This window comes from Palaemon carinicauda, chromosome 14 (assembly GCF_036898095.1).
Source record: "Palaemon carinicauda isolate YSFRI2023 chromosome 14, ASM3689809v2, whole genome shotgun sequence".
In the NCBI taxonomy this organism is placed as follows: domain Eukaryota; kingdom Metazoa; phylum Arthropoda; class Malacostraca; order Decapoda; family Palaemonidae; genus Palaemon; species Palaemon carinicauda.
Genome location: NC_090738.1, coordinates 17,897,179 through 17,923,152, shown reverse-complemented (window position 1 = coordinate 17,923,152; position 25,974 = coordinate 17,897,179). Strand labels below are relative to the sequence as shown.

Below are 25,974 nucleotides of genomic sequence, written 5' to 3'. Positions count from 1 at the left end.
AATTTACTTCAGCTCCTACTATTGCGAAATCCCAACAAGTTTAAAATACAGTATGCTCATTTAGACCAATGGATTCTGAGGTAGAAGACAGAGATGGTTCCCTAGACCATAATATCCCCCACTAATTGAAATAAGTGATTGCATCATGTTTCAAAGAACAATTACTTACGAGAAACCCTCCTCTCGCTGAAGTAGGTACTCATAATCAACCTCTTTATAGATATCTGATTGGCATGAAACAGTACATTATCTATCTATCTATCTATATATATATATATATATATATATATATATATATATATATATATATATATATATATATATATATATATATATATATATATATATATATATATACACACATACGTACATATACCAAGGCACTTCCCCCATTTTGGGGGGTAGCCAACATCAAACAAATGAAACAGAAAAGGGGACCTCTCCTCTCTACGCTCCTCCCAGCCTGACAAGGGACTCAACCGAGTTCGGCTGGTACTGCTTGGGGTGCCACAGCCCATCCTCCCCCGTTATTCCCCACAGATGAAGCTTCATAACGCTAAATCCCTTACTGCTCTTACCTCCGCGGTCACCTAAGGCACCGGAGGAAGCAGCAAAGCCTACCGGAACTGTGTCACAATCGCTCGCCATTCATTCCTATTTCTACCACGCTCTCTTGCCTCTCTCACATCTATCTTCCTATCACCCAGAGCTTCCTTCACTCCATCCATCCACCCAAACCTTCGCCTTCCTCTTGTACTTCTCCCATCAACTCTTGCATTCATCACCTTCTTTAGCAGACAGCCATTTTCCATTCTCTCAACATGGCCAAACCACCTCAACGCATTTATATCCACTCTAGCTGCTAACTCATTAATCACACCCGTTCTCACCCTCACTACTTCCTTCCTAACCCTATCTACTCGAGATGCACCAGCCATACTCCTAAGACATTTCATCTCAAACACATTCAATTTCTGTCTCTCCGTCACTTTCATTCCCCACAACTCCGATCCATACATCACAGTTGGTACAATCACTTTCTCATACAGAACTCTCTTTACATTTATGCCCAACCCTCCATTTTTTACTATTCCCGTAACTGCCCCCAACACTTTGCATTCTTCATTTGCTCTCTGACATACATCTGCTTCCACTCCACCATTTGCTGCAACAAGACCCCAAGTACTTAAATTCATCCACCTCCTCAAGAAACTCTCCATTCAACATGACATTCAACCACGCACCACCCTCCCTTCTCGTACATCTCATAACCTCACTCTTACCCTCATTACCTCTCAACTTCCTTCTCTCACACACCCTTACAAATTCTGTCACTAATCGGCAGAGCTCTTCCGCGTCTGCAACCAGTACAGTATCATCCGGAAACAACAACTGATTTACCTCCTCCCATTCATGGCCATTCTCGTCTACCAGTTTCAATCCTCGTCCAAGCACTCGAGCATTCACCTCTCTCACCACTCCATCAACATACAAGCTAAACAACCACGGCAACATCACACATCCCTGTCTCAGCTCCACTCTCACCGGAAACCAATCACTCACTTCATTTACTATCCTAACACATGCTTTACTACCTTTGTAGAAACTTTTCACTGCTTGCAACAACCTTCCACCAACTCCATATAACCTCATCACATTCCACATTACTTCCCTATCAACTCTATCATACGCTTTCTCCAGATCCATAAACACAACATACACCTCCTTACCTTTTGCTAAATATTTTTCGCATATCTGCCTTACTGTAAAAATCTGATTCTTACAACTTTCGAGGCAAGTTTCCGTGTTGGAACAAACTCATATTAAACAATCTCACCAACCATTCAAGCACAGTCACACCCTCTTCCTTCAACATCTCAGCTCTCACACCATCCATACCAGACGCTTTTCCTACTCTCGTTTAATCTAGTGCTCTCTTCACTTCACCTATTGTAATCACTCTCATCACTGGCACCTCAACACCTGCAAAAGCAATTATATCTGCCTCCCTATTATCCTCAACATTCAGTAAACTTTCAAAATATTCCGCCCATCTTTTCCTTGCCTCCTCTCCTTTCAACAACCTTCCATTTCCATCTTTCACGGTCTCTTCAATTCTTGAGCCAGCCTTCCTTACTCTCTTCACTTTTTTCCAAAACTACTTCTTATTCTCTTCATATGAATGACCCAATCCCTGACCCCACCTCAGGTCAGCTGCCCTCTTTGCCTCACGTACCTTGCACTTGACTTCCACATTTTTCTCTTTATATTTTTCATACTTCTCTATACTATTACTGTGCAGCCATTCTTCAAAAGCCCTCTTTTTCTCTTCCACTTTTACCTTCACTCCTTCATTCCACCATTCACTGCCCTTCCTCGTGCTGCCTCCAACAACTTTCTTGCCACACACATCACTTGCAATCCCAACAAAATTTTCTTTTACTAACTTCCACTCCTCCTCTAAATTGCCAGTTTCTATTACTTGCACTTCGTCATACGTCATTTTCAACCTTTCCTGATGTTTACTTTTTGGCTTAATGTACACTTCAGTCCACTTTTCGGAATATTTACTCTTCCCCTTGGTTTTTTTTTACAAACAGCATGTTAGGGAGACTCAGAGAAGTACCAAAGATATCTGGTGAGTTATCAAGAGTTACCTTTTCTTTAACTTCATCTTCATTTTAAAAACCTCACTTCTGTCCTCTCCATACGTAGCCATGTTCATGTTATCTTTTTATTATTTCGATTAGTTTATTATTTTGCAACTTATCCTGACTTACACGCATCAAGAACCAAAGGATCCAACCCAGATATTAATATAATCTATTCTTTCAATTTTAAAAGGCAGTCTTCAGAAAGAGGGCATCAACCATATATCCTGAAAGAATTACATTCCCAAAACAATACGCAATCTTTAACCTCTTGGAGTAAACTCCTCTACCTCATAAAACATAATTTATGATATCTACCATTTATTTGTAAGACAAATAAAGGGGAAATCGTCAATGAATGAACTTACCTGGACTGATCCTCGTTATGAATCCTTTTAAGTTCCCTAATGTGTAAATTTCTCGCTCTTTCGAGTTTCTCCATTTCCTGCTGAAGGTCCGTATCCTCCTTTTTAAGCGCCGTTTGCCTTAACTGTTAATGAAAAATAAAAGGATGAAAATAAAATGATCTTTTCAAATTATACGTATAGTTAACTTTTTATTTCTGATTATAGCTTGACAGACAGACTGGGTGATGAAATAAATTTTTTCTAACTACCTTAAAACAACATTGGAATAATAATGGTACTCAATTCCATTATACATACTGTATTTGACAGCCTATAAGACACTTTTTTCAAAAAACTTAGGCTAAAAAAAATCGCCCTGCGTCTTAAACATTGTGGGTAAAGTTTGAGACCTACCGTAGGCTTAGGCTAATCTAACCCAGCTTATGCTAGGCACTTTTACCTGCACTAAACTCTATGCATCCTACTTTATTTTTATTGCTGGTATTAAGTATTATTACCGGTGCTTTAAAAATGAGTTTGTTAAAATGAAAGCAATTTAAACTGAAATACTGTGACTTTCATTTATAAACATCAGCTGACAAAATGTAAACATTGAGTTATGGTTGTGTTATCAGAAATCTTTTAAATTTCTCTTTCTGTAACCTTCGATAATTTTAATGGTATCGTTAATAAGTAATCAAATTTAGATTAGCATATTTATTTTCCATTAAATATCCACCATGACTTGAATTATCCTCACTTTCTCCAATTTTCTGTTATGCAATGTGTAAAAATTTTTAGGGATATGGCAAGTAAAATATTTGTAATAACATTGTTACTAAAAGCTCTTAGCATTGTTAGTTATTGATTGAATGTGTAAATGTGTTTGTTTGTTTGTTCATTATGATTGGCGATGCAACGTGAACAAAACCACATTTTCTGTTCTAGGCAGTGTTTATTAGGAAAAACTTTATATAGAATAGCTCTTATTACAATTATTTTTAATTACTAAGGATAAAGTAAGTAAAACAAAATTAACATTATTATTTCATAATCAATACTAGGCAAGATATCTGTTGTTGCAAAAGCCAACTTATACACAGATGTGCGAATGCGTTCGTTTGTTCGTTATTATCGTTGATGAAACGTAAACAAAGCAATGGTTTCGGTTTAATATTGCGTGTTTAACATAAGCATGATATAAAATGGTCTTTATTTACTTTATTTTGGATTTTTAATTATACAACAAAAGCTAACCTAAGCTGGTCGTCTTGTGCGCGGAAATATACAATGTTTCTCCTTGTGCAATGTACAACTAGACTATTTTCAACAATATATGCTTAAATGCAATGAAAATACGGTAATTTCTCTAGTTTAATTTTCTGCATACTATATCATAAACTAACCTTTAATATTTCTTCAGATTCATAATACTCTTGAATAGTCAGGTCCCGGTGGTCATGGTCCCCTAGACCATTTGGAAGATTTAACGACTGGTTTTGACTATTTGAGCCGCGTTTTCGAGCGTTGCTACCCGATTCATTTGGTTTCCTTTTTAAGAGGAGCTTTCTTTGCCGGTCTATCTCCTCTCTCTCTGACTGTAGTTCCTCTTGCCGTCTGGAATATAAAAAGAAGTTAAAAACTGTTTAGTTCTGTAGCTATTATACTTCCATGAAATATATCTTCTATTAAAAACACAAAATAAGGAGTGCCACACACTGCCCCTTCGTATAGAGTTGAAAACATACTACCGGCTAAACAAAATAACTTCACAACTGTTAATTTTACAATGGGATAAGATTGAAAAAGAATTATGTAAGATAAAAGCAAGGTAGACTAATATACCTCAAGGGGTGCTTGTAATAAAATGGTTTGAAATTTTAAATACTTGATCAACCAATAGCTACCAAAATAAAGTTTTGAATGACGAAAAATGAGCAGTCAAAGTCGAAAGACACAGTCACTAGACATATAAAATGAAATATGAATTGTACACCTATCACAGCTTCCTCAAATGATCAAGAAATTCTAGTAACACCAAGCTGTTTGGAAGTAAGATAAAAAGTCTGCTATTGCATTCCATTGTACAAGAAAGAAAGTGCCCCCCCCCCAACCAGATGATCACCCTGTGATTAATGGTTTTCATTGTAAAACCATTGTTTATTATTACCATAATTCATCATGTAACTTAAATAGCCATTTTGGCTGAAGGTCAAAGGCATATATTTAGAACAAGGACAGCAAGGCATAAAAACAAATAAGATCTGGTATCTCTCCTTAGAGAATCAGCTGGGCTTTGGATGAAAAGAAATTATGTACTTAGTCTGAAGGCCAGAGAAAATAAAAGAAATGGTCAACATATTATATACAGAATAGACAAACCTCATAATGCTGCCAAAGCAGATGATAGAGGAGGGTCTTGAAGGGATGAAGAGAAATCTAAATCAAACATCCATAACAGTAAAGCCAAATGCGTTAAAAACTGGAATGACCATACTTAAAGAGCAGAAGCAAGTTTCCGGTCATACTTGAAAGTCGGAGATTAGGAAAAAGCATTTTCCTCACGGATCTTTAAAATCCAATAAAAGTAACCATTCAGCTTTATAGATTTTAAATAAAAAGTTATTTAGTTTACGCCCAAAATCATGGAAGAACTATTGATAGCAGTGGAGTTATTTTGAATGTTAAAAAAGAAGGATTTACTACAGGGACATTGTTACCAAAGGCAAATATTATCAAAGAATCTATTAGTTTAGGACCTACTATACAACCAAATAAGCAATACTAATAGCAAGGTCAAAGTAAAAGCAATTCTATTATTCGCAGTAGTGTTGGGTAGTCTGAGAATGAAGGGCCTATAAAATATACACCTTCAACACCTGGACAGAACAAAAAATAAAAAAGGCAAACATGGCAAAGGTTAGAGGCTAAAAAAGAGGGACATGACATGGAGAGACTACAGATTATGTCTGCCACAAAATCCAGAACAAACATCATTACGAAAAACTGTAAATCACACTAACAGACCCGATAGAAAACTTAACTAGCTTAAAATATGCCAGAGCAGCCAAAAAATACAATCTTGAACAAATCTATGAATGGAACCACCTGAAGAGGTTAGTGTATAAATGGAAGTATAGTAATTCTGACAAACCTTGGGACAATGGTAACAATATTCCTCAACCTTAATAACAATCTCCATTTCTAGATGCAAAAATGACATGAGATTAGGGACTGCCTTAACTCCTAGGATGGTGATGGCAGTTTTGTAATTTGTGACAACCAACTACGTTCAAGTTAAGATATTTAAAATGGGGTACTACTCTGCTGGCAACCATACAGCCCTTACCAAGGATCCAGGTAAATGGGCAACCCAATCACAGGCCAACGAGCCTGTCAACATACGACATTCTAGATCCAACGGAAATAAGTAACTTCTCCAGATTTTCCTTCAGTAGCAACAACTAGAGATGGCCAGTGTGACTACTGTACTGTAATTGAAGCAATGTAGCATACTATTTTGCAAAGGACACTATCCAAAATTGGTTCAATCTTGTTTAAATTTTCATTTTCAGATTCACTATTCTACAAATAGATCCACTATTATAAACTGCTTGAAAATTGAGCTATATAATGGATTTTAAATACTAATATACAGTACCCTCGTCCCCTACACTGGGTAGGGGAAGGTGGTAGGGAGGCTCGATCTGACGACACTCCTGGAGACGCAAGGGGAAAAGAGATGCTTGCTTTCTTAGGCAACCTCTTGGACGCCTTCTTCTTCTTAGTACCGAAGCGCACCCACTGCATTTCGTTCCACGACTCGCACTCCGGGCACGTGGCCGTAGGGGAACACACACTGCCCCTACACGACGAACACAAGGAGTACGGGTCCACCTCCGGTTTCGACAGGAAAACACCACACGACTTTCCGGCCATAGGTCCAGGACAACGGCGAGGATGCTCCATGTCGCACTAGTAACACACCGCAAGACACAGGAGTGCAAAGGGAAGGAACAAGGGAAGCACAAAGGTACCACGTGGGACCGCGGAGACACAAAGGCAAAGGCACAAGGATACCACGTGGGGACCACGCGAGACACAAAGGGGGTCGGGGACACAAAGAGTCGCACTGGGATTAAGGAGAGCGTCGAGATGTCGCGACGCGACCAGAGAACTTACTGGAGGTGGAGACCTAAGCAAGCATGCTTCCTGACCCAGGGTTAGCCTCAGGGCGCGTATCACTCCGCCTGAGGTTAACCCTCACAGAAAACAGGAGTAGGGTAAACTACACAAAACTCTGGTCGGATGGGAGGAGATCCCAGATACTCCTAAGAAAGTAGTTCGAGGTAAGTACTCCGTGTTGGAACAAACTAATATACAGTACCACCGATAAGAGCAGGTATATTTGATTTGTGGAACTACACTTTCAAAACTTCCAAAGCTTTTTCATCAATCCCTTTAAATTATGTATTGAGGGCATTAATGTCCCAAGTTAAACTCTGTTACATGATGATGTTCAAGGCTACAGCATAAGCATACATTTTAGATACAGTACATGTACTGTATGCACAGTACTGCATAAGTATACATTTTAGATACAGTACAAGTACTGCATGTACAAACACAAAGGAAAATTCTAGTGCTAGAAAAATTGTTTAAAGCTGATTTTTATAGAAATTATTTTCAACTGATATGCACTTTACTTGCCTGAATTTTCATTGTATCTAATATATTTTTCAAGTCACAATTAAGAAATTTGGTTTGCTTTTCTCAACAAGAAAGGATTTACAGTATATGAAGAGGAGTTCAACACATTAAAAAAAAAATATGAAAGGGAATAATAGATTCTGGCTACAATGGGTCTCATAAACATTTAAAAGTTTGACCTGAAAATCCAAATATTTTTAAGTTTTCTTTAAAAAATCTTAATTTTTGGTTGAAGTCTGATCAATCACATTACTTTTTTAAAGTTATATGTTCTGCATTCTATTTTGGTTTGTGTAGGTTACTCACTGAAATGAGCAAGACAAATCAGTGTGACCTATTTAAAGACAGGACACAATTACGCTAACATTCCCTTTGAAATACGTCCACTATCCTACAGTTGGTTATATGTTTTAATTCCTTATCAGATTTGTAATTCCAAATAGGTTGCTTCTTAAAAGATGATATTCTCAAAGGACAAAGGATTGGCCGAGAAATTTCCTATCCCTGATCGATATACTGTACAGTATTGATCTCTGGCATTGTCATTCAATCACCTCATTGTACCTCATGTATAAAATGTCATAATTTGTACTATTCTTATCATACTATACCAAACATATAGCATTGGTATGCAGCGTTGACTTTTCTCGTCTCAGTATGGCTGTGATTAAATTGTAGAATGATTCTCATCAAACAGCTAAATTGGTGGAACATCAAAAGCTAAAGCATTATGATAATGCTTTTATTGAGCGGGTTGGACAAGTCTTAAAATATGTTTCATATATTTTGTTCATTTATTTTCTATTCTTCCCACATAATTTCTATTTTCAATTCATATTTCCTTTACTCACTGAAGTTTTGTCCTCAATAGGTACCTTTTCAACTAGAGTAACACCTTGGTTTTATAAATAATTGAGTGAAGAGGACCTGGACTTTCAAAATTAGGACGCTTTATTTTTTTCTAGACTCAACACTGGTGCAACTGGGATATTCTACAAAGAACTTCATAAAAAAAAAAAAAAAAAAAACTACAGACATTTTTAGTAAATAAAACTGCAACTACACATTTTTTTCCAGAACCAGGACTTAGTCGATTAAACATTCCCACTCGTGCCCAAAACAGCAACACAAAAATTGACAAAACTTACTTTGTGATTTCCTGGAAGGCATAACCATCTTGCCAATTTTCTTGAAACGTTGCCCCAACTCTCTGCGTAACAAACTGGCCAAGCCTTAATCGGTTTTGCATACATTTCTGTCTTGCTTCTTTCTTTTCTATATTGCTTTTTTCTATTAAAAGTTTTTTAACAACTTCTATACATTTATTTATTTGCAATTGTTTTTGTTCAATAAGTTTACTCTGACTTTGGAGCTGTCTCGATAACTCTTCATTTGTCTGCAACACGAAAAATTAGAATTATATATACAGTATATATACATATATATATATATATATATATATATATATATATATATATATATATATATATATATATATATATATATATATGTATATATATATATATATATATATATATATATATATATATATATATATATATATATATATATATATATATATATATATATATATATATGTCCCCCATTTTACATGAAGGAAGCAATCCTACCAAATTCTCAGAAAATTACAAACATTCAAACTATAAAATAAGGCCTTCCATTGTTAAATACCAACAAAATATGTTGGCTATTTCTTAAACAAATGAAAATGAACTTCCTTATAATTTCTTAAATAATGACAAGGCTCAAACCATCAACTTGTGAAATTCCTATAAGTTTAAAATTTGTTTTAAATAAACTCTACATGAAATACAACATACACACACACAAACTTCTATATAAACTCTACACGAAATACAACATACACACATAATTATAGTATCTAATCATATCTATCTACATGCATTATTACTATCTATATACATTATTATTATCAGAACTAAGTAAGCAACAACCCTAGTTGGAAATGCAAGATGCTATATATGTATATATAATTTCTGATTCATAAAATGACCCATTTTAAAAATACTTTCTTATTTTTCCTACCTATACAAAACCGAGTTATTTAATAGGAGTATAATTTCCTATACAAAACATAGTTATTTAATAGGAGTATGATTTCAGTGACACTAGAAACTTGGCTGTTAAAATTCTATAAAGAGGTGTCGGTACTTACTGGAGGATAGAGGGCAGCCCTGGCCTCTTGCCAGTTCACCGAGTAACCAAAGTGACCTCCATCTAGGAATTGCAGGTTGGATGAGTTGAGAGGTTAAAGGACAAATTATCCTTAAAGTTTGTAATTTGTTCTAAATGGACAGAAACATCAGTCCTTTAATAAAACAATTATCCTTAGGAGGGAGGAATTTCCTGTATCCAAATTGGTTGGCATGAAATCCCAGGATGTCAGTACAAGTGGACCTAGAGAGGGGACAGAAACCTATATCTACACTGTAACATCTCGTCAGAATGTAAACCTCATTAGGATAATGAGGGATATAACTTCTACTTCAAGTTCAATAAAATGTGCTCTGTAAGGTATCTTTTTCAAAGAGCTGGGGACTTAGGTGATGTCCCAAGTTGGTAGCTGGTGATCAGAGCTCTCTTGGAGGGCAGGACAGCTCAAAATGCCCAAATAGTAATGAAAGTTCTCATGACAGAAAAGTTGAGGCCTTTCAACCTAAAGACGGCTCAAGGCCAAGCGATAACCTTTCTCCGCTGAGACTGACAGGCGCTTCTCTCTGTGCAAGAAGACAAGAAAGTCCGTTATTGTTTGTAGAGGCTTCATCCAGAGAAGTGATGCTGCAACGGCACCGACCACAAAAGATGACTCATTGGTCTGGTAGATAGCTGCAGAGGGATTGCAAAGGTATTCGGATATTTCTTTTGCATTTCAAAAAGCCTCTGGTTTGGAGGAGATGCTGGATAACCACCATCCATGAAGAGAGGGATATCATCAAGCTGCGACATCTCTACAAGTGAGATTGTCAAAGCAGGTTGGGCCCGTTAGAGAGCTATCTGGGCATCAGACATCAAGAGCTCTAGGTACCACTCTGACCTCTGACTGTGGCCAGTTTGGTGCCAATAAAGTCATTATTAAGTTTGTCATACTCAATACCCTGTTGACGACCCTTTTGTTCAGGTAGCATGGATGAAAAACAAGTGCTGAGGCTGTTCCATGGATGCTGAAAGGTAGATGGGGAGTATTCATTTGTGGCTTGTAAACAGTTCTATCACTGGGGAATCCCACAAAGTCAGAAGACTTTTCGCAATGAGGATGCGTCTACCAAGTGTTCCTGGTGGCCGAGTTTGTGTTTCCTGCCAGGAAAAAAACTTTTCACTACTGTATTTTCTGATGGCCAAAACTGGGCTTCTTTCACTAACATGTAGTGGTGGTAAGAGGCCATTCCTCATTGTTTATGTAGGCTGCTACAATAGTGTCATTGCTCATCAATGCTAACAGGTGTTTAAAGGTCACTCATGAAAGGCAGAGGCAAGGGACAGTGACATTGTCCTAGAGACTAATCTTAAATACATATGATCAGTGTCCAAGCCTGTCTCCACCCAAACTAGGACCAAGGAGAGACAGGCAATGGCTGCTGATGACTCAGCAGATAGACCTATAGGCTCCCCAAAACTCCCCACCCTTAGCTCACAAGGATGGTGAGGTTGCAGTCTGGCGATCACCAATCAGGGACGTTACCACATAGGCCACCACAACTGAGCTAAAAGAGTTGATTTCAGGTCCAACAAATTGATATGGAGAGTTTTCTTCTCGGGACCAAAGTCCTGATGTGACATGTCCTCCCAGATGTGGAACACAGAATTTCTTTGAGGGATCCAAGAATAGAAGCATCTCTTGTGGTAGGCATTTTTGGGGTGTTCCTTTTAGAAAAATGATAGTCTTCTGACCACCCAATACAGGTTCTCCCTCATTTTCCGTGTTTCTAGGTCTCTCTAGTATTGGTCATTGTTGGCTGCTGACGAATGCTTCCATGAAGGTCATGCTACTTTCCCCAATACTGTATCTATTCTCATGCCCCAGTAAACCATCCTCTGCTTGTGCTGTAATCTGGACTTCCCTAAATTTATCACAATCCCCAGATCATGACAAAAACATAAGAAATTCTCTCACTGTTGGAGGAGCTGTCTCTGTGAGGAAGATATGATCAGGAAGTTGTACAGGTATTGAGGACAACACTTTTTTGGGCGAGTACTTTGAACTAGTAGACATCCCTTCAGAGGATGAAGCGGAGAAACTTCCAGGAGGACCGATGTACTGGTATTAGGAGGTATGCATCTCTTAGGTCTACTGAGAGTACTTAGTCTTCCCTCCTCATGCAAGCTAGTAGTGTTCACTTTCCCTCCTAATGACTGCTTGTAGTGTTCCCCATCTTCAATTTGAATGAAGTTCTCTTGCATCTTTCCCACCTATATTTGCAAAATTGAGTTTCTCTTATGACCAATTATATGTAGAAGACATCGTCAGTGTCCGAGTAAGAGGAGGATGAGAGCCAATAAATGGGAGGCAGTAACAATCAAGAAGGACGCTTACCGTACTGGTCTATGCTCTGGGGTATTGCTACCTTGCCTACAAGCTCGACATTAATCCGAATTCATAGCAGTGAAAGGGGAGGATTGCTTTCCAAAACATCCTCTAGTTCCTCTTCTCTCTCTTTCCCTTCTAGGTTGACTAAACTGGGGACAAAAAGATCCCCCAGTTCCTATAGGAGGACGGTGCTGTGCTTGGTAGACAACCTAGCCGTAGGTGATGGAGCCATTTTCCTGGCAGATTTCAGTGGGGTTACCGCACTAGATTCAACAGTCAGCCTTGGATTGCCAGAATGTTTAAAGGAACCTGCACTATGGAAAAGGGAGTCCTGATGTTCTTCCTCTAAGTTTCCAAAGGGGCTTCAACTTCCAATCGAGGTAGGTGTCTAGTCTGGTTGGTTGGGTGCTAAGCAGAAGGTGACTGCATTCACTCCTGACAACCCCAGATTGGTTAACTTTTCCTTGGTATGAGGATTCGATACACGTAGTAAGCAAAAGTCCTGGAGCAATGATAAAACCAAGAGATTGCTTAAAGGCTAGCCGTTGCTGTGGCTTCCAGGTTTGTTGCCTTTGAGGCAGAAAAGATTGCAAGATGTCCCCTCAATCTTCCCACTGACATACTGTACCTGGAGTTCGTGTAACTGCTGGGTCGTCAGTGAGGAGAGAAGGGATGGCTTCCTTTGGCACATAAAGCCTCCTCTTTATAAACAGTGCATGAGGTAGGATCATATTAGATATATTAGCTCAGGAGCTCCGTCCAGAGACCTTGTTGTTGGTGCTAAGTCTTCTCGCCATTTCTTTCAAAGGAAGTTCAAACGAGGGCCTAGAACCCTGCAGTGCTGCGAAGAGCTTGTCAATGGATATTTTCTCCCCTTCTACTAATGTTCATATAACCTCTTCCAAGCTATCAATCTACTTCATTAAGGCCAGAACCTTCAGAAAGTTAAATCCCATTTTCAGTTTCTGCCAAAGAGTGACCTGCATCTGTCGTACAAAGGCCTCTAACGATTCCTCACTCCTTGGTGGTGGGGAAGTCAAATCATTCTATAAAAGGATGTAAAATCCTGCTGAGTATACATACCCTCAATAAGCACCTTCTCAGATTCTTATTCTACCATCACACTATTCCAAAATTCAACTTGCAAAAAAAAAAAAAAAAAAAAAAAAAAAAAAAAAAAAAAAAAAAAAAAAAAAAAAAAAAAAAAAAAAACCAACCTCCCTCCATTACATAGCAGGACCCAAGAAAACTTTTGGAATCTTAGGAGTAAAGGAGCCCTCTGAAGTAGAACAGTACACCAAAGGAGTTACCCAAAAATGTGCTCAAAATATGCAGGGGGAGGCAGCAGGGCAAACCTCATGTGCCATGATCAATAACAGAATTTCTGGAGACACACAGACGCTGCCAAAAGCTGGAAGTCCGAGGCATTCATCTTTTAGGTCCTATTTTGCACAATTAGGAACCAGTGATTTATGGACCAACACACAAACTGAAATAAACACTGGTGATTTGTTTGCAACAAATACAAGAGGTGAGGGTCACTAATTGAAGAAAGACCTAAACAAGCTACAAGCTTTCTGAAATCCTTAAAAATGTATCCTAAGGTATATCAAGAGAGGAACTTCAAGTCCCATAAATACAACAAATATAAAAAATTCACTACTATAATCACTTATACAATAACAATTACTCAAAATCATGATGAATAAATACTAAGGCTAAAGTAACATTACAAGTAAACATCAAACCAGAGTCTGACATGTATTCACATTATACATACATACATATACCAAGGCACTTCCCCCAATTTTTGTGGGTATCCGACATCAACAAATGAAACAAAAATAAAAAAAATAAAAGGAGACCTCTCCTCTCAACGTTCCTCCCAGCCTGACAAGGGACTCAACCGAGTTCAGCTGGTACTGCTAGGGTGCCACAACCCACTATCCCCCCATTAACCACCACAGATGAAGCTTCATAACGCTGAATCCTCTACTGCTGCTACCTCCGCGGTCATCTAAGGCACAGGAGGAAGCAGCAGGGCCTACCGGAACTGCGTCACAATCGCTCGCCATTCATTCCTATTCCTAGCACGCTCTCTTGCCTTTCTCACATCTATCCTCCTATCACCCAGAGCTTCCTTCACTCCATCCATCCACCCAAACCTTGGCCTTCCTCTTGTACTTCTCCCATCAACTCTTGCATTCATCACCATCTTTAGCAGACAGCCATTTTCCATTCACATTATGCTTTGCTAAAATTGCTACAGAGATAGAAATAGATATGGGAAGAACCTAGGGCAAAATTTCCCATAAGTGAACTGTATGATATACCAAAATAAAAATAGAAACAATGCATCCGCACATTTGTCATACTCTTATGAAGGATGAATAAAACCTTAGATGAACAAAAAATATTCAACAACAAAGGATGGAATTCTGAAAAAGGAGACACAATAGCAATGCTTATTCAGTAAAGTTTAGCATAGTTAGGACCTCTGAGGATGCGCAAGTACTTCTTGGCCCTGACCAGTCAAATTTGGTTTGACTTAGATGTCATTAAATTAATGGGTTTGTTATGAATAAACTGCAACATATTGAAATAGCCTGCTGGCTGCAATATTTAAAAAAAAAATGTGTAGTAGACAATTTATAACTGGACATCATATTAACAAATAAAACAAAACTTACACATTGCAAATTATCAATTCTTGAATTCTTTGCCTCCATATCCATAGACGCCCTACTCTCCATCTCATCAACCTGACGGTACGTAATATCACTTTGGGTAGCACGGTGGGTCATTGGCACACCTCGAGGAGGGGGCATAAGCCCTACGAGTGGATCGCCTAGACCACCACTATGACCAGTCTGAAATAAAGTTACATCAATATGAAAAACCTTAGTGTAAAACAAGAATAAATCAGTTCTAAACTATTGAATTTAGCCATTATAAAATAATACTGCACAAGAATTAAACAATGATATATATATATATATATATATATATATATATATATATATATATATATATATATATATATATATATATATATATATATATATATATATATATAAACACTAACATTCCTTTACCTAGAGTACAACTGAATAGTGATACCACCAAAATTGGTGACCACCAAGACCTCCAGATAGCAAAAAGGCTCTCAAATTTCAGACACCAATCTACATTGCATAAGATTCCAGTAAGTTTATTACTTTTTATGTACAACCTCTCTACATAAATTTATAAAGTTCTCAGATTTACTTTTACTAATTACAGGTCTAGGGGGATGCGAAATCCAAAACTTTTCCATTTCCTATCCAAATTCATTGAGTGGAAGACTCCTCTTTTTGCAATGAACCTTCTGTTTCTAATAGACAGGGTAATAATGTCTTCAAATGACAGAGGGGATTCATAAAGAGGTAGCATAATCCCATCCTGAACAGGTTAACCACAGCGCTCTTTATGATAATGAGCAAAGTCCATTGGGCAGTGTCTCATTAACCTTATGCAGACAACTTAAAAAATGATAATGAGAAGAGGTTATGAAGAATAGAGGGGTGGGGGAGATATGGAGACTGGAGGGTTTGACAACGCAATCTTTATTTCTCCAATTGAAACTTAGCCCTTTGAAAGATCCATTTTCAAAACTGCATACAATTCCTGTAGACATAGCCCTCCACCTGGCTGGTCAAAGCATATGAACATTGATGACTTTCCTTACAATTATGTCTACTTCTGAGGATGATTTATTAAACTTGATCTGGAATTCATTCCGCCTTCCCTATTACTTCCATCTAACATCCTTGAGGTGTAACAATCCTCTGGAAGCTTTGGTATCAGAAAAAGCATGGGAAAACAAGTGAATGAAAGAGGCTTTGGTTTTGATAATTCTTTAAGGAGGGGAAATATAAAGTAATGTTTTGACCGGAATGACTTTCTTGCCTTTTGAATAATAGAGAAATTATAAGAGCCTAATGAAAGCATGGTCTCAAAAAGTAATCCAAATATCATTCAGTTCATTGGCAAGATACTATCTTCATGTATTTAAGGCAATTATGACTCTATAAAACTGTAATCATTATTCAAGATTCATGGAATTTGAGCCATCTAAAAAACGTAGGAGGCAAAGGGCATTGAAAAATGACAAATTCGGAGGAAATTTGTAATTTTCTTAATGATACAAACCTTTAGCTATTTATTAGGGGTATTACTTTTGGCAAAGCTGAAAGGACAAGCCATTAAAATCTGGTGAGGGTTAACTACCCACCCCGCTAGTAAGCACGGGGGAGGGGGGAAAGGTCTTTACCCTCCCGCTCACACACCTGTGACTGAGCTCACTTTGCTTGGAGGTAGGACTTCAAGGGGGACAGGGTCAGCGGGTAAATGATCTCCGAATTTGTCTTTGTTCAATAACTAGAATACAAACCTACGTTCTTTATTAGGGGTAACTCAACCATTAGGAGGGTAGACATCCCTACCTACCAAAAATAAGAAGTCCCTAACACCTCAGTAAACCCTGGTACGCAAAGTCTGTGGCTTATGCAAGCTGGGTGTTGAAATAAACAGTGTGACTATCAAGGTAAAAGTTATTCCAATTCTTTGTAAGAAAAACTGTTGTAACCAAGACTTTCCCAATACCACCTCGCCAGGGTATGTGGACGCTATAGTATTGGCACAATACTAGGTACACGAGGGAGCACGGTTTACCTGTAGTGGTTGATGTCGGCTTGTTCAGAGAACCTAGGCCGCTGCTTTCCTCAAGAGAGGGGAGGATGAAGAAAAGAATAAGAGCCAGTCATACCCTTTCATACACACAGACTAAAACCAGGAAACTGTACCCTCAACCTTCTGCTATCAGCTACTTGTCCAATAAGGAGCTTGAGGTATTGGACTAGCTGTTGTGCAGCCACCACAGGGACGATAGAAAACATATCGAGCCTCCTGTGGGTCACGACTTGCCGCTAATGGGCTGTGAAAGTCGTTTTGCATTTCCATACCGCAGCCTGTAGAACCTGCGTCACTGAGTAGATTTCTTGAAGGCCAGGAACATAGCTACGCCCAACATCGTAGGCTCTGGGGCGATACGACGGGGGAGAATCTGGATTCAGAGCATGGTCTATGACCCTGAGAATCCAGGCAGAAATGGTGTTCTTAGTGATCCTCCTCTTGTTCCTCCCTGTGCTGATCAAAAGTGTGGGCGTGTGCTGCTGTTCTCTCAAGGTACAGTCTCAACTCCTTACTGGGTAAAGTAAAAGATGATCTGGGTCGTCTGTTACAGAATGGAGACTCATTATCCGGAAGGAATAGAATCTAGGATCCGACAACCCTGGATTCAGAGTCTTTGCGACAAACACAAGGACAAAGATTGAAAGTTACCTCTCCCCATCCCCTTGAATGGGCAATGTCGTATGAGAGACCTCCTCATCAGAATGGAGGAAAGGCATAAACGTCAAAGTTGTCCCACCATTGTTGGCATGCATCTTGACAGAGAGCCTTGGGTTCTGGGACTGAGGAGCAGTACAGCGGAAGCCTGAAGTTCAGGGCCGTTTCAAAGAGATCCACCGTCGGAGAACTGCACAAAGTCAGGACTTTGTTGGCTATTAGATGATCCAAAGACCACTCGGTGCTCACTATCTGAGATACTCTGCTCAGAGTGTCGGCGAGCACATTCTTTTGGCCCCGATGGGATAGGGAGTGTGAGGAAGAAGGTAAGTTTCCAGCATGGAAAGACTGGATGGTCAGGCATTCCTAGTTACTTCTGGAGACGCGGCTTTCTTATCACAAGGGGGAGTCTTCATCAGAAGGTAGAAGGGAGGAAACTAGGACAGGTTGCTCGTGAGGTTGCCTTGGTTGAGATGGCGGTGAGCTAGGAGAGGTTTGGTACTGCTGATGGCTTCACAGGAGTCCGTTTCGCCCAAGAGGATGAGGCAGGATCTGGGACTCCTGTTTTCCTCTTCAGGGGAGAGGCAGCCGAGGTTCTTTGCCAAGCATCCGCTGGGGCCTAAGGGTCTTGAAAGCTCATGGAGGCTTCTGAGGAGCAAGCCGAGAGGACAGGCCCGAAGGCTTGAACCACTGCCCTGTGGATGGCGCCGAGCCAGGGTTGTTTGCTGACGCTGGTGCTGTCGGATAGATCCCCCGAAGGGAAGAGAACCGAAGCCTCTCTTTGAGGAGTCTTCACTGGAACCCTTGGATAATGTGGGTCCACCTCGGTTGTAGGTAACTTCGGAATTTTACATTCCCAGGAAGTACTTTACCTCTTTCCCTGACAGTTGTGCTGTAATGCATTTGTGGGAAGGGAAATGGGGCGACGGAGACCTGTAGAGTAAGACTCTACTCTTCCTAGGTGAGAGGACCGATGGTCTGGAGGGTGAAAACCTATCTTTCCATTCCTACTCCTGTTCCTCCATCTGATGGCGTGACTTCTTGGAAGTTGGTGGAAGATGGATGTCGACTTCTGTCACTGCTTGCCGAAGTTGTGGTGCATTCCTCCGTGTTGGCGAGCGGTGCCTAATCAGTGACGGTTGACGAGGAGAGCTTTGAGGTGTAGGCAAACGTTTGCGTGTTGGCGAGCTGGTGCAGGATGACGCATTTGTGATCTATGAACTTGACGATGGGAATACACTGCCCAACGATCTGAGGACGCGTGCTAATGTGGCCAAGGTCGACGCTTGGGCAACTGCTTACATGGAGAAATTCGCGAGGTTTGAGAATAGCCTGCAGGCGCGCAGTCGGGTGAATGATGATCCAAAGCGACGCGTTGCTTGGATGAACGGTGCTTGGTGGGAGCCCAACGCGTTGGTCGACGATGGTTGGAAGTAGTGGTACGAGTAGGATCACCCGAACAAGCAGGAGAAACCTGCGAAGGTGAATGGCGCCTAAGCAGACGGCAAGACGGAGAGTGACGAGTGGTATTATTATTATTATTACTATCCAAGCTACAACCCTAGTTGGAAAAGCAAGATGCTATAAGCCCAGGGGCTCCAACAGGGAAAAATAGCCCAGTGAGGAAAGGAAATAAGGAAATAAATAAATGAAGAGAACAAATTAACAATAAATCATTCTAAAATAAGTAACAACATCAAAACAGACATGTCATATATAAACTATTAACAACAAAAACAAATATGTCATAAATAAACTATAAAAAGACTCATGTCCGCCTGGTCAACAAAAAAGCATTTGCTCCAACTTTGAACTTTTGAAGTTCTACTGATTCAACCACCCGATTAGGAAGATCATTCCACAACTTGGTCACAGCTGGAATAAAACTTCTAGAGTACTGCGTAGTATTGAGCCTCGTGATGGAGAAGGCCTGGCTATTAGAATTAACTGCCTGCCTAGTATTACGAACAGGATAGAATTGTCCTGGGAGATCTGAATGTAAAGGATGGTCAGAGTTATGAAAAATCTTATGCAACATGTATAATGAACTAATTGAACGACGGTGCCAGAGATTAATATCTAGATCAGGAATAAGAAATTTAATAGACCGTAAGTTTCTGTCCAACAAATTAAGATGAGAATCAGCAGCTGAACACCAGACAGGAGAACAATACTCAAAACAAGGTAGAATGAAAGAATTAAAACACTTCTTCAGAATAGATTGATCACCGAAAATCTTGAAAGACTTTCTCAATAAGCCTATTTTTTGTGCAACTGAAGAAGACACAGACCTTATATGTTTCTCAAAAGTAAATTTTGAAAGAGTCATACATATTTAAAGAAACATTATCAATACTGAGATCCGGATGTTGAGGAGCCACCGTCCTTGACCTACTTACAATCATACTTTGAGTTTGGTTAGGATTCAACTTCATACCCCATAATTTGCACCATGCACTAAATCTAGCTAAATCTCTATTAAGGGATTCACCAACCCTAGATCTACATTCAGGGGATGGAATTGATGCAAAGAGAGTAGCATCATCTGCATATGCAAGAAACTTGTTTTCTAGGCCAAACCACATGTCATGTGTATATAGTATGAAAAGTAATGGGCCAAGAACACTACCCTGTGGAACACCGGATATCACATTCCTATAATCCCTATGGTGCCCATCAACAACAACTCTTTGAGATCTATTACAATAAAACCAATAATAATGCTAAGAAACGACCCACCCACTTCCAACTGTTTCAGTTTGAAAACAAGGGCCTCATGATTAACACGGTCAAAAGCAGCACTAAAATCAAGACCAATCATATAAACTTCCCGACCACAATCAAGGGATTTCTGTACAGCATTGGAGATTGTAAGAAGGGCATCACATGCTCCAAGGCCTTTACGAAAACCAAATTGTAAACTAGGGAGTAGATGATTACCTTCAGCAAACCTATCAAGACGTTTTGCCAGAAGACGTTCAAAAACTTTAGATAATATGGGAGTTAGCTACCACGAACACATTTACATAGAGGAGTAACATTACCAATTCTCCAACTAGTAGGGAGTCGGGAACCTGGAGACGGACAAGCAGGAGGTAGGTGAGTCAAAGATTGGCGCGCAGCAGGATGACAAGTCCTTCAGAAGCACAAATATCCCCTGAAGGCGATCACACGAGATCCTGAGGGGGACAGACCTAAACCGAATCTTGTGAACTAGTGGTTGCGTCATCAGAAGGTCCGGTGGCAGGCGAGGATAGGGAACCAGATGACGTCGGACGAGGAGGCTCTTCCTCCGAGGAGGGCTGCGGTGACAAAGCTGAAGAACCAAAGAAGAGTCTCTTTATCGATGGCGAAGGAGCACCTCGGAGGCGAAGAGGCGGGCAAGCATGTTGGCAATGATGCTCATGGTGATGCCCTCTAGGGGCCGGGGGATCAGCAAGCAGATATTCAGCAGCAGTCCTCCGAAGAGGAGTCTATACGAGTGAACTCTCCCAAGGGGGAAAAACACTCGCAGGAGACACGCACCTAGGACTTTGCTTCCCCCTCGAAGTATGTTCGTCAGGGGGAAGCGCAGTCTTTGGCAAGTGTGGACGAGGCAGAAAAGGCAGGAACGTTGGCAGGATGGGCAGTAGACGACACTTCCGATATCATGCCGTCGACAAGGGCCAGAGGATCCACCTCCGACGTTGACGGACGCTGTGCGCCAGCGCCACGGCGAAGCAGCTGCAGCAGGGTCTCCTTGGAGGGCAGACCCAGTAACCCCAAAGATGGCCAAACCTGTAAAATAGAAGAAAGTCATGGGGCTCCTGGGGGGAGAGGCGGGGCCGGTTCTCTAGGGGAAGTAATGCAGTCTCTCAAGGACCAAAGTTGTCCAGGGATTAAGCAACCTACGCTACTAATCGATGGTCCCCCGGAGGAGGCTGAATAAGCAGGAGCTTCAGAGGAAGGTCAGGAACCTGAAGAAGACTCCCACTCAGACTTCTTTTGCCATCACCCAAACCTTTCCAAATGGGAGGTAGACTATTCCCGACACTCAAAACACTTATTATCTACATCACACCATTGACCTCCACAGGTACAGCAAACAGTCCAAGGATCAACGTCCTCGGCGGACATGAAGGTACCGCAGGAGCGGCCCTGAAGACCAGGGCAGGTACGTATGGCTGGCCGAAGTCAACAAACACAATGAAAAGAAAAGGCAAAAAAGCATTAATGGCCATCCAAAAATTTGTCAAGATGAAAAGCGACAAGGACCGTTCACCATCCGAGCCAAAAGCAAAAGTGGGCTCGGTCACAGGTGTGTGAGCGGGAGAAGTAAGGAGCTAGCCCCCTAACCCCCACTAACTAGCGGGATGGGTAGTTAACCCTCGCTAAATTTTAATGGCTCCTCCCTTCAGCTTCGCCAAAAGTAATACTCCTAATAAATAATGTAGGTTTGTATTCCAGTTACGAAACAAATCCAGTCATCATGCAGTATTCTACAATCCATAGACTTTAGAAATCACAATTGGAACACTGTAGAAACTAGTGTGAGACAAAGTTCGACATCTTTCAGATATATGATTGCTTGCCATCTAGATGCCCTTGGGGTTACTAATATTATCCGAAACTATAAAAATGTTGCAAGTTTTACATCAATAGCTTTGCCATAACTTGGTTGATCTTCTTCCGTGATAAATAAAGAAAGCTAAACCAAACCACCAACATTAAATAGAACATACAAGTTCAATAAACAACATGCAGTAGCTTGCAATTCATATAAATACATTACAATTTTCAAGTATTGTGTTTACGAGACTTAAATCTGTAGCTGTACTCTACAGTACTACAGTGGAACCTCTACATACAATCTTAAGTCGTTCCGGGAATTGCTTCGTATGTTAAAACAATCGTATGTTGGGGCCCAAAAACCCATGATAACTCCTTAATAAATTACTACACATAATTACACAACAATAACACAATTGCATTACATAAGAATGTAAAAAAGAATAATAATAAAGAAATAATAAAAAATGGGTTTTTATTGTCACTTAACCTTAGAGACAGGCCAACGCAGGTGTAGGAGGTGCTACGCAGGAGGAGACGGACAGTCGCCAAGGAGGTAGAGATGGTGACTGCGATAACGTACCATAACTTACTCTAACTTACACTCCGTGAACTTTAACCTAACTTAGCTTATTTATTTATTTTTTTCTTACATTTCTTATTCTTTTTTATTTTTAATTTTCATCACTTTCACTCAATTAAATCTTAATTTTCTTTGCTTCACCTTTTTCTCTTCATCACGATCACAAGGCTGCATCGTAGATTTTTTAAAAAACCATCGAGAGAAAGTTGCTTGGTACGGCTTTTCAGAATTTTTCTGAAATGGGATAAGCAGACATCATCGAATTGCAAAACTACACGGCAAACCTGAAGTTTCTGTGGGTGATACTTATTAATGAAAACCACGTGTTAATGATAAGCTAACATCTCTTTTATTTCAGCCGAACTTAAGAGATGTGCTCTACCTCCTCGATGTCCTCCGACTCACTCAAATGCGCTTGGAACTCATCATGCTACATGGCATGCAGCTCCTCGAGTTCCTCGGTGGTGAGCTCTTCATGATGCTCCTCGACGAGTTCGGTGATGTCATCTTCACCGACCTCCAGACTCATAAACTTGCCAAGGGATACAATCTCTTCTACATCTTCCTCTACGGCAAGCACAGGTTCAGGCTCGGGGCCAAAACCTTCAAAATCTCTGGGAGAAACAACTTCAGGCCAAAGCTTCTTCCAAACTGAATTCAGTGTCCTGTCGAGTTACTCCCTCCCATGCCTGATATATGATCTTCAAGCAGTGCAGGATATTGAAATGGTTCCTCCAAAATTCATGCAAAGTTGAGTTGGTGCTTTGCTTGACATTAAAGCACTGCTTAAATAAGACTTTCTTAAATTCGAGATGACTTGCTGGTCCATGGACTGGAGCATAGAGGTGGTGTTCGCTGGAAGATACAGCACTCTGATGAATTTGAACTGGTCGATATCATCATCTTCAAGTCCTGGGGGGTGAGCGGGAGCATTATCCAAGCAAAGCAAGCACTTTAAAGACAGATTCCTCTCCTGAAGGTATTTCTTGACAGCAGGGCTGAAAACTTGGTTTACCCATTCAACAAAGAAATGCCTAGTAACCCAAGCCTTGGAATTAGCACGCCAGAAAACATACAATATGTCCTTATAAACTCTATGTGCTTTAAATGCCTTGAGTTTTCGGAATGATAAACCAATAACGGCTTTATTTTGCAGTCCCCGCTGGCGTTGGCACATAGGGCAAGAGTCAACCGATCCTTCATAGGCTTATGTCCAGGCATTTTCTTCTCTTCGGCGGTGATGTATGTTCGACTAGGCATCTTTTTCTAAAACAGACTGGTTTCATCACAATTGAAAACTTGCTGCTCTACGTAGCCTTCATCCTCCACGATCTTTTCAAACTTCTTAAAATCGTTAGCAGCCTTGGTGTCCGAACTTGAAGCCTCTCCGTGCCGAACAACTGAATGAATCCCGGTCTATCCCTTAAAGTTCTCGAACCAACCACGAGACGCCTTGAATTCCTCGGTTGTAGGATCGGTTCAACTCTCCCCCGCGTTACCCCCAGAGCCCGCCGCCTTCAAGTCACAAAAGATAGTGCTGGCCTTCTCACAAATGATTGTATCGCCAACAATCTTTTTGTCCTTTATCCATTTCAACAAAAGGCATTCCATCTCTTCCAGGGTAGGGCTACAAAGTTTTGAAATAAAGGTGAACCCCTTCGATGGTTTGACTGCTTTAATGGCTGCCTTCTGCTTGATGATCGTCAAGATTGTAGACATATTCCGGCCATGATCGTCAAGATTGTAGACATATTCCGGCCATATTGTTTAGCCAGATCACTCACACGCACACCGCGCTCATGTTTTTATATAATTTCTTGCTTCAATTCTAATGCAAGCATTGCCTTCTTCCTTTTCTCACCACTACTAATACCTATACCCAAACTAAGCTTCTTAGGACCCATGATTATACGTTAAATCAAAAAGGAAACGTGAGAAAAGGAAGATAATAAGCACTGTTAATAACAGACCGAACAGAGGACAACCACACGATGCGCAAGAAAACAGAGAACTGACCGACGCGACGCTTAATGGCGTCCCTCCGACGTGCTGCCGTCTACTGGCGTAAACAAGAAACTATGACCTACGGTTCGAGAAAATTCTACACGTAGGATCTACGTCGAATGTTGGAGCACGACTTCGGGTGTCGAGACGAAAATTTGATCGAATTTTACTTTGGGTGTTGGAACAATCGTATGTAGAGGTTCCACTGTACAAGTAAATTCAAGGCAAAATGTTAAATACCTAATAACCTACGTTATTTAACCAATCTTTATTCTCAGATAGGAAAAAGACTCTGTAAAAATCTAATAAATAAATATAAGTAAGCAAAATCACATAATAATCCTTGGTATAACCATAAGCTATACTCTACAGTACAGTACTGTATTGGAACATTATGAAAATTGATCAAAATATCAATTGCCAATTATCCTGAGTCTTAATTTTTAAAAAATTATCGAAACTTCAGGAAATTATGACTCAGTAGGACTAATTCCAATGTGCAAAGTTACTCAATAGACTAGACTAATTTCCCAATGCAAACTGACTTGGCTAATATTTACAAAAACTCACCATATGGCCCAAATGTGTTTGAGGGGATGGACTTTTCGCGCCTGTATGTCTGTGAGGTGAATTTGTCGGTAAGGGTGCGGTTTGTTTAAAATATTCGTTGATTTTCTTTGAATCGGCAGCCGCTCTACTCATCTTTGGGGCTGCACCCCCTCCCCCTTCATCACTCTGGCCTTGGTTAGAATTCGTACTTTTCCTTTTTCTCTTCCGGTCAGAGGGTGTTCGCTGCTGCGCTTTTTCAGGACTAGTACTTTCCTCACGATCAGATGAGCCTGTAAAATAAATAATTATGTATCACTGAGAGAAAGAAAGAATATCCTCACAAAGTAAAGTAATTATGACAATGCTTAAATACCTCCAGACCAGAGTATACACCAAGTCAATAATAAATTTGCAGATATCTCAACAAACACCAAAATAATTACCGGTGCTCAAGTTGGAGTCTTGTCTCTCAAATATTATCGACTGAGTCCCTGACCCTGAGGACATGGAAGTAGGGGGCTGAGTAGATGTTGGAGTGCTGGGGCTACTCCCCCCTAAGTGGACCTGAAAAAAAATAGTGATCAAAGTGAATAAATATTGTAAGAACATAAAATCTTTTTAAAATCT

At 40.1% G+C, this 25,974-nt stretch overlaps 1 protein-coding gene across 6 annotated transcripts in view; it reads right to left on the bottom strand.

The window, feature by feature from the left end:
* The window catches only part of Tlk (Tousled-like kinase), a 292,570-nt gene that overhangs the window by 37,672 nt on the left and 228,924 nt on the right, over positions 1 to 25,974 (bottom strand). For all 6 annotated transcript variants that reach the window (XM_068386844.1, XM_068386848.1, XM_068386843.1 and 3 more), the window contains exons 3-8: positions 25,791 to 25,911; positions 25,369 to 25,637; positions 14,966 to 15,145; positions 8,857 to 9,104; positions 4,405 to 4,615; positions 3,020 to 3,141 (exon numbers count right to left, since the gene is read on the bottom strand). In XM_068386844.1, coding sequence (XP_068242945.1) covers positions 3,020 to 3,141; positions 4,405 to 4,615; positions 8,857 to 9,104; positions 14,966 to 15,145; positions 25,369 to 25,637; positions 25,791 to 25,911 — 1,151 coding nt within the window. The remainder of the gene's footprint in view (positions 1 to 3,019; positions 3,142 to 4,404; positions 4,616 to 8,856; positions 9,105 to 14,965; positions 15,146 to 25,368; positions 25,638 to 25,790; positions 25,912 to 25,974) is intronic.